Source organism: Dermacentor andersoni, chromosome 5 (assembly GCF_023375885.2).
Source record: "Dermacentor andersoni chromosome 5, qqDerAnde1_hic_scaffold, whole genome shotgun sequence".
Taxonomy (NCBI): Eukaryota; Metazoa; Arthropoda; class Arachnida; order Ixodida; family Ixodidae; genus Dermacentor; species Dermacentor andersoni.
In genome coordinates this window covers 71,629,536-71,639,385 of record NC_092818.1, presented here as the reverse complement: position 1 = coordinate 71,639,385, position 9,850 = coordinate 71,629,536, and the positions used below count along the sequence as shown (strand labels likewise).

General features: G+C 42.7%; 1 protein-coding gene across 1 annotated transcript; it reads right to left on the bottom strand.

Moving 5' to 3' along the window:
• Positions 1-1,663: 1,663 nt before the first annotated feature.
• LOC126532402 (sulfotransferase ssu-1-like) lies at positions 1,664-3,849 on the bottom strand. Its single transcript, XM_050180111.3, has 2 exons — positions 3,671-3,849; positions 1,664-2,876 (listed from the first exon to the last, which is right to left on the bottom strand). Exon 2 carries the CDS (start codon positions 2,855-2,857, stop codon positions 1,904-1,906), a length of 954 nt encoding a protein of 317 aa, XP_050036068.2. The 5' UTR covers positions 2,858-2,876; positions 3,671-3,849; the 3' UTR covers positions 1,664-1,903.
• Between the last annotated feature and the right edge of the window lie 6,001 nt (positions 3,850-9,850).

The following is a 9,850-nucleotide window of genomic DNA, read 5'->3' as shown; positions in this document are numbered from 1 at the left end:
ACAATTCAGACCATAGTTGCCGATAAACACATAACCTGGCCTTCACAAACGCTGACAAAATTTATGACGTCATGGCTAGCCAGTGCGACAATTCATGCGGCACTGCCAGCCACCTTTCGTTTTTCTTTTTTGATGGCTTACGAAGCCTTCATTCGTGGTAAAAGAGCCCATTTTGTTATTCTATAAAGGCGTCAATTACTAAAGCAGCTCAACCAATTAGTCGCTTTAGCTCTATTTAATATACCATGTATTTGTCTAGAGCAAAGGACTAAAGATATTAGGAATACATCAAGGAGTGGCTTTCACTAGTGCTTGAAGTCGCGCAGCGCTGAGGCGGAATTTATCAGTAATTTGCATGCCTCACATGGACCAGTTGGCTGTCGTGATGCGTGCCACATGTTCGGTCCGCCAGATTAGGCTTCAGGAACTGCGTGATCGTTTCAGGGTAGCATTATTCGATAGTCTTCTTACGAAGTTGATCAGTTAATATAACTCTCCTGATAAAATACAATACGCTTTTATTACTGCCGTTATAAGTTGGCTACGCCATATGTTTCTGCCGAATATTAGAGCTTGAGGGCCCAAACAATGAAATCTTCCTTACCTTAGTAAGGAAGCCTTCATTGCGGTGAGGCTACCTTATGTCACTTTGAAAGCTTCCTTACTGAGGGGTCCTCGGTGAAGGCTTCCTTGGTCCTTCCTCAGCATAAGGTACCTTCATGCGACCTTACGCCGCTCCTGGCCCTGAACGAGCGCTTCACCTCACTGCTTAGCCACGTGACGTTTGCTTGCGCATGCGCGCTGTGGCCCACCTGCGGAGAAGTGCGAGCACGGTACGTCTTGCCAGGCACGTTCGTTTCTGTCACGCGGCATGAAAGCGTTGCTAGGCGTTGCACGACGCCAGCGTGCCAGCGTTGATGGAGCACATGAAGTTTTGCACAGTAATACGCTACTTTTTTAAACTTTAGTAAAGAAAACTAGAAGAAAGCGTCCACGCTTCTCTATATTAGCGCTTCGATTTAAAGATTGTGCGGCGATAGAGCATTTTTTATTGAATAATGGTGTTCGCGTAAAGATTTTAAGAGATAATCTCGAACCCAGGCATGCGGCAACCGCTCTTTACGTGAGGACGGGTGAAGGGAGCTTTCAGAGTACGCTTGCTTCCTCCATCGGTCCTTCGCTGTAAGGAGGCCTCACGTAAGGTTAGGAAGGGCTCTAAGGAAAGGAACGTTTCACTGTTTGGGCCTGAGGGTTCGTGCTCTGTAGTTACCAAGTTGTAAATTTCTGTCGATCTGTAGAAGCTAAGTTTACTATCATAGTTGAGTGCACTACCTCAATATAATGATGGGGCCCTATGATTGCGCATTAGTATTTCGCTTGCACTCTTTCTTTCCGGGCCAACTACTTTAATTTCAAGTTGTTATGCGGCGCTAAAGAACTTGAAGAAACAAAACGGAGGAGACACAGCAAGTGCTCATGCGTATCTGGTCATTTGTCCCTGTTTCAATATTTTACCATTAAATAATAGTAATAATAATAATAACGCCTAAACTATAGTATTTCGATATCATCTGAAGCTATGCTAATAGTAAAAAAGTAGCAATTGCGCCAAAACCGAAACAGCAGCATGGTGGTAGATAAATGCAAGAAACGAATAAAACCGTCACAATTATTTCGTCTTTATTTACAAACAAATGTAAAGAAAAAAATAAAGTACAGGGAAATGCGTCAGAAAATGTCACAATGCCCCGGAAAGTAAAACATCAGTTTGGGAAAGCCTTTTGTATATTTTCTTTAGGCAAATGAACATGATCGCACATAAATAAGACCGAACTAAGTAAACTGCACAAATGATATTGCTTTGTTCACAACCAAGAGAAAGTGAACAGAGAGCTAATATTTGTTAAAGAACACCATAGTGCCTCCAGAGTGAAACTAGATCAGTTTGCGAAAGCTTCTCGCGTATTTTCTTTTCAATCCTTTCGTTCATATCTGGCGTTAAGTGCACCTTCCAACCACCCGTGCGCCCAGAACGAACAACACCACTGACTTGCCGTATTGCACCGGGCGTTTCAAACAGCTGCCGCATTATCTTCGGGACGTCAGCCTTCGGAATGAAATTTTTCGATTGTGGCCTGGGACCAGCAGAGGCGGGGTTTTTCATATACTCGGAACTGCTGAACTTTAGGACATCTGCCAGCATGCTTTCGTTCTGCAGAAGCTCGTCGTAGCGCTCTCCGTTCATGAACGCAGCCATCTCGAGCACGTGTTTTCTGGGGTCGCTCTTCATGTCCTCGTAGTTCAGGAACAGCACGTTGTCGTCTCCGCGGCGTTCGTACCACGGCAGCACATGCTCAAAGTAGTCGCCGAAGTCAGTTTTACCTTCAAGAAAAATCTCGAAGAAGTCTTCAAACTTGCCGTTCACGAAGTCGCACTCCGGCAGCGCTTTCGTATGGTAGAAGAAGGACACGCAGACGTCCTTTGGGTTTCGGCACACGTACACGTACCTGGCCTGCGGATGCTTGGGCACGAAGTCGTCCGGCAGGTGGGAGCGAATCAATCCTCTGTTGGGAAGTTCTGCCAGCGTCTCGGCGCCGAACTTCTCCAGCGAAGGTCCGTACATGTGAAGCTGCAGAGTGTCGGCGGGCGGGACACCACGATGGTCGATGAGATAAGCGATCTGCTGTGCCCAGTGGGTCCCGCACTTTGGGTACGACAAGAGGAACTTGTCGCTCGCCGTAGCATTGTAACGCAGGGCATCCCGCACCACGGTCGGCGAAAAGCGCTTGTTGATTCGCAAGCCGTCGACGTCGACGTATAGGGGCCCGTTGGGACACGGTCTAACTTCCACGGCCATCACTTGCCGGTAAGTGTTGCTGGAACAAGCGAAATACGAGCCTTAAATCGCACGTATCGTGAGCCCGAAGAGGAAGCGGAAACGAGTCTTCGAAAAAAAAGAGTACGAAGAAAAGCGCTATCGATTCAGGCGATTCACGGGAACATCATGCTATCATAAAGCGGAAGGTCGTAAATGCGAATATAACGTCCAGAATGTCGTTCAGGGACGCGGCTTCCGCTACGTAATGCATGTGAGCGATGCAGTGAATCATGACACACGTGCTGCATTCACACGCGCTGTTTTGAGATCTAAAAAAAAAAAAACGAAAAACAAAAGAAAATGGATTCGCGGAGTAGACGGCTGTGAGTGCTGCAGTATTTACACATACATTTCCTTGCTTATAGGTTTCCCCAGCGTTTCTAGCTTATAGCAACCATCAGGCATGGATGTGATTGCCGCAGCGACAATGATTTTTTTTATTATTTATCTTTTTTTATTTATGCACCTATTATTTCTGCCTTTAAGACAGGGAGAAGTGGCGTTATCGAGATACTCTCTACTCAAATCTGGCCAGAAGAACCCATGCGCAACAGAAGAGAAGAATGGAGTCCTGCAGGTTCGTATTCAGGAATTACGAAAGCCGTTTTGTCGCCGACATTTCTATAGTCGCGCGAAGTCTTAGCTACAAGTTTTGCATGTACTTTCACAAGAATAATGGGAACTCGAGAGGGGCATAACAGCACTAAAATGAACATATATATATATATATATATATATATATATATATATATATATATATATATATATATATATATATAAAGGAATGCTTACCTCTACGATGCAGAACCTACCGCGGTTTCCTGCACTCAATATTATGCGCACCTAGGCAGACTGTTCACAGTACTGGCCTAAACTGCAGTTTCGCTCCGCCGCGCAATCTGCCACTCAATCGAGCCAGCCCTTGCGACGCGCCGCAACCCAGCAGGGAGCAGGCAGCTGCTCAGTGTAACTTTGACAACTGTGACACAAATATCGAGATCTAGAACACGTGTACATCAGTGGAGTGTTTTTTTTGCCACATTTCGCGTGGACGCTTTATCGGGTACAAGTTCAGCGCTCTCAAAAGCACATTGTCGCCTGTCCAAAGCGCTCGCGATATGTTATCGCGCATCGAACTCCATGAGATGGATCGCCCTGGGTTGAGGTACGTTTGCCGACCAGCCTCTTGTGTACAGTACCTATATGAAAGTGCCACAGCCCTTTTATAATGACTCAGTAGTTATATTTTAGTCAAGTAAACATGGAAGTAAGTAAATCATGCTGCAGAGTAACGAAGTCATTTAGCCTTTCACCTGTCGTTCTTGGTCAGTTGCGTCGTTTCGTTGTAAGAAGACTCGTTTAGCCTCCACCTTCATATCCTTATTGCTTGCCTCAAGACACTCGTGCAGGTTCGCTTGGAAGGATTAGTATGGGGCACTGTGCACACCATCGCTTGTCGAGCAAATATTTACCTTAAGGCTCCCTAAGATTCCACTTGCTATTTACATTAAGCACATCGTTGTAGTACAATGCTGTCCAACAACACCGTCCTTATGATATTAAACCTGGTAGCAAATTAAGACCAATGGCAGGCAGCCACCCTTTAACCTTTTCAAATGCGAAATACTTACCCCCCAGTTCAGAGAAATGCGCCTTATCTAAAACCAACGACGCCTGACGTCAACTTGACGAAGGAAACGTATTGAGCGTCGTGGGAACGGTGACACCAAGCGTTATCCAGATAACTGTATCCAGATAAGTTGCAGCTAATCGCATAGTTCTCAGTGAAGCTTGCTCAGCCTGTGTGCTGTGGTAAAGTTTAAAACATTTGTTCCGTGCCTAACACTTTGTGTTACGTTTGCAGTTCTTAAATCATGCATTTTTCATATTATTATCTCTGGCCCAAAGACGCATTCTGGAGTCACGTCTCGGGCTCTAATTAAGAAGACGTAGTAAGAGATTTGATATTACCAAGCAAATTCATTGACATACAAGTCATTGCAAGGACTGTGGTTTGAATAGTTGAAATCGTGATAACTGCGGCATTCACGTGAATGCGTGTTTTTCTTTCCCGAAAGCGCGAGAAGAAAGGCAACATATGATCCCGATTTTCGGTAGCCATAACCATATGAAGCCAACGAATAATGAAACCAAAAGAAAGCATAAACAACTTGTTTGATTACGTTATAATTAGCGACCGACCCGCCCCTCAAACTAAAGATAGAAATTAACTTTATACTACTACTACTTTCAGATTTCTAAACTTAAATTAATAATCGAACAAGCAATTTACAGTATGGTTTCCTTGATTTGGTTGTCTGTTGCCTTCACATGATCGAGACTATCAAAAATAGCCATACTCAGTCCCCTTTCTGCGCCTTCAATTCACAGCAAGTCTCTCGATAACAACAGTCGTCTCACAAGTAGACGCACTATATATATATATATATATATATATATATATATATATATATATATATATATATATATATATATATATATATATATATATAGATGCTCTACACCTATCACCATGACCATGAGTTGTGGCGCTGTCTAACACCCTCAGGGCTAGATCTAGTACACATACTCGTATTTTTCTTTTCATTTTATTTGGGCAACATAAATACCAGGTTTGCCCGCAAGGTAAGGCAAAAGGAGGGCGTAATCCTCCTGACTAAGGCCTTTACCTCGCTGGAGCAGCAGAAGCAGCAGTCAACTGATAAAACAAAGTACAACTAATAAGACACAAAACTCCAACTCTATTTACAGCGAAATTTTAAACACATTGAAACTTATCAACCGTTTGCCAAATAACAAGTAACTAATTAAATACAGCACAGCAAAAATAAGAACATTCTGTTATTAACAAAAGTTATACATTCAGAATAGAACATTAATAACATTACTATTGACATTAAACAAAGAAACTTTATTAACATTCGTTAGACACACTGTGATCTGAAAATATTATGTTTTGCATTGCATGTTTAAATTTGTGAATTGTTCTAGAATTTATAGCTTCGTCAACAATGGTAGGGTACGTATTACATAAAGATATGGTTTCATATTCGATCGATTGCGTGCCATATTTTGTCCTTGGTTTCTTTATTACTATTGATGTGTGACGTAGGTTGTATCCTGTATCTCTACTCAGGTAAAGAGTTGAAAATAGTTCCCTGTTGCTGGTGATCTCCTTAAATAGCCGTATGCAGATCTTTGTTTTGTAAGAGTCTCTAATATTAGGAATGTTGTAGCGCATCATTAATATAGAAGATCCTATGTATTGTTTCGAGAAGTTCAGCAACCGAACAGCTCGCCGTTGCAGTACTGCCAATTTTTGTATATCTGTTTTATTACCGTTTCCCCATGCTAAGAGGCCGTAGCTAAGGTGCGAGTGCACAAACGAAAAGTACAATTGTATGAGAAGCCTGATAGGCACAAAGCATCGGATCCGTTGTAGCAAGCCAACAGATGGTGCAACCTTAGTGCGTACCTTATTTATCTGCTCGGTCCAGCTTAGGTTTTTGTGAAATGTAACACCCAGAAACGAATGGCTTGAGACATGTTCAAGTTGCGATCCAGAATAAAAAAGTTTTACGTCGTAATATGTTTGCTTATTCTTGGAATAAAAAACTGCAAATTTCGTATTTTTTTGCATTTAAGTCAAGTTTATTTAGATAGAGCTACTCGCTAAGTTCTTGTAACCAATGGGTCGCAGTAACTTCTAGTTCGTGAAGGTCTGCTCCGGAAAAAAAGACATTAGTGTCATCAGCGTACAGTATGATTTCCTCTGTCAATGGAACGTTAGTTAGGTCATTTATGTAAATAATAAATAATAACGGCCCTAAAATGGAGCCTTGTGGTACCCCATATTTAATCATGCTCTTTTCAGAACTGCACCCTTTCAAGGAAGTGTACTGAAATCTGGGTTTAAGGTAGCTATGCATAAGTTCTAATGCTATGCCTATACTGCGATATACTTGGAGTTTCTCTAATAATATATTATGTTTTATGCTATCAAAAGCCTTGCGAAAGTCTAGGAATATACCAATGGTAAAGTTTTTTTCTTCGATGTTATTTATAATTGTATCTCGGTCTCTTAATAATGCCATTTCGGTCGATTTATTCTTCTGAAAACCATATTGCTTATCCGAGATAACGCCTTTATCCAGAAAAAAAACTATTTAGACGCTTATATACAATACGTTCAGCCACTTTGGAAAATACCGGCAATACCGAAATTGGTCTATAATTATTCGTCATTGTGTTTTCCACCCTTAAAGATTACAGCGACACGAGCTATTTGCGTTGTCTTAGAAAAAATTCCACTTGATAATATACTGTTACAAATGTGTACCAAGGGGCCACAGATTATGTGAGCAACTGCTTTAATAGGCTGGGCTTTAATGTCATCCTCGCCAGCAGCTTATTTGTTACTCAAGGAATTAAGAACAGAAAAAAATCTCAGTTTCAGACGTAGGCGTAAGAAATATAGTCTCGTTGACGCGATGTTTTATTTAAGTTCGAATATTGCATTCAGGGCAAAAAGCAGATGTAGAAGTTGAAGCACCGGCATTGACAAAATGGCTATTATATAAATTAGCTGCATCGTTACCACAGTAAGTGTCTCCATTTACAACAATTTCGTGTGGCACATTCGGTGAAGATGGCCCTATTCGCGGTATATGTTCCATGATTTATGACCATGACTCATAGAGGCTTCAAATCAATGCGCGTAATACTGTAATTTAGCTTTCTTGAGATCACTGCTCAGCTTGTTTCTAACTTGTTTAAACTCTTTAAGCATGTCAGGGTCGCGAGTCTTTAAGAAGTTATTGAATAATTTGTCTTTGTGTTGTATGCGCTTGTATAGCTGTTGATTTACCCATCCCTTTCTAGCTTTCTTATGCTTGACCACAGGGACGGAGGGAAATGCTACATTGTGTATTTGTTTCACTTTGGACACAAATGCATCATATGATGCTGTAGGATTTTCTTCAGCATAAACATCAGACCAATTTACACTGGAAAGTAAAGCTTGAAATACCCCTGTAGTGTGATTATTTATGACCCTCTTGAAGTAATGTTTGTTATCTGTGCGCACACGAAATGGCAATGCGACAAAAAACGGCAGATGATCACTTATGCCCGAACTGAGCACTCCAGAACATGTCTCATCTTTTGTGATAGAAGTAAAACATAAATCAACCAATGTTTTTGAGTTCAAAGTTATCCGCGTAGGAAGTTCAATGAGGTTTTCACAGCGATTTGCTAGCATAGTTTCAGTAAGTTTGATCCTGTCATTATTTTTTTGAAAATAAGTCAACGTTGAAGTCATCAACAATTACCGATTGTAATTTCTTCGTGCTAGCAAGTTCAAGTACCGAATCCATATAATGAAGCAGTTTAGTTAGAGTAGCTTGAGGTGGGCGGTATACAGCAACAATCATAATATTTCGAGAAACTACTGCAACACATTCAAAATCATCAGTCACACATGTAAATTCAGGCAAGATTTCGGAACAATGACATTCACGAATATAAAGAGATACGCCACCACCTCGTTTTCTTGAACGATAAATTCAAACGTGCTTGTAGCCCGGGAAATGTATGACGTCATACTCGCTCGCATACCAAGTTTCAGAAAAAGCTAAGTAATCAAAACAGCAGTTCAGCTGAGATAGATATGTCTCAATATCAACCTGTTTGTTTCTTAAACATTGTGCATTCATATGAAACAGTTTAAACCCGTTTTCATGGAAGCAAGTATTTTTCGTTACTAAACTGTTGAAGGACGTAACACTGTGATAAGGTTCCACGTTTGTGGTAGTTTGTGGTCTTTGATCCTTATACGATTTCGCTTAGATCGCTTTCTATGGTGAGCCTTATCGCTCGAGCATTCGGCTGCTTGCGTACAAAGATAGTTCCCTGTGAACTCCAAACGAATTGATGGTTCAATTCTCTAGCCTTGTTTTGTGCAAGCCAAAGCAACCGCTTGTTTGTTGCAGTCAAGTTGACTGACTGAATAAACTTTATTGAAACCAGCAAGAGATGGTGGCTGGGCCTAGGCCTCCCACGTGGGGACGTCGAGGTGTTGCCTCTTCGCCGCCTCGCAGGCCTGCTGGGTCGCCCAGAGTTGCTCGTCAAGGTTGGGGCTACGCAGGGCAGCGTGCCATCTCGACGAGAGGGTCGTGGGGTTAGTGTCGGGGTATTGGTGTGTACAGTCCCAAAGCATGTGTGGAAGTGTGGCTGGCTGTGTCTTGCAGATATGGCACGTGGGATTGGGGTAAATGTCTGGGTAGATCTTGTTATAAAGTTGTAACGAGGGGTAAGTATTGGTTTGTAGCAGGCGGAAAGTTGTAGCCTGCGCTCGGGATAGTTTGTTGCGTGGGCCGGGGAAGGTTCTACGCTCTAAGTAGAAGGACTTCACAAGATCATTGTAGCGTGTCAGGCGATCCCTACCGGTGGGGGCAGCCTCCCCTTCTCCCGCGCGGTTAACTAGGCCTCGCGCTAGGGAGTGGGTAACCTCATTGAGGTTGGGGAGGTGCGGGTGGACGGTGCCTACATGAGCCGGGAACCAGACGAGTGTAACCTGATGGTCGGTGGAGCGGGGCGCTTGTTGCAAGATGCGCAAGGCTTGGTGTGAAATACGGCCGTTGATATAGTTGATAACGGCGGAGCGGGAGTCAGAGACAATCAGCGGCAGCAGCAGTCAAGTTATCAAAAAATTTTATGCCCTGCGTTTTGTTCGTGAGGATGTTTTTCTTTTCGAACCATGTAGTCTTCAGTGTTCTGCTAGCGAAACGAACGACAACGACAGGGTCCCTGTTTTCTTTGGCGCGTAGACGGTGCATTCCGTCAATATCTTTTTCAGATAGTGGCGGCAGGTCAAGCTGTGTAGCAATCTTATTTATTTCTGTTAACAGATTCTCGCCATCTTGTTGAGGCAAGCCGTGAATTTCCATGTTC

Bases quoted from the DNA above. Each gene is read 5' to 3' on its own strand.
- LOC126532402 (XM_050180111.3), bottom strand. From the start codon at position 2,857: ATGGCCGTGGAAGTTAGACCGTGTCCCAACGGGCCCCTATACGTCGAC.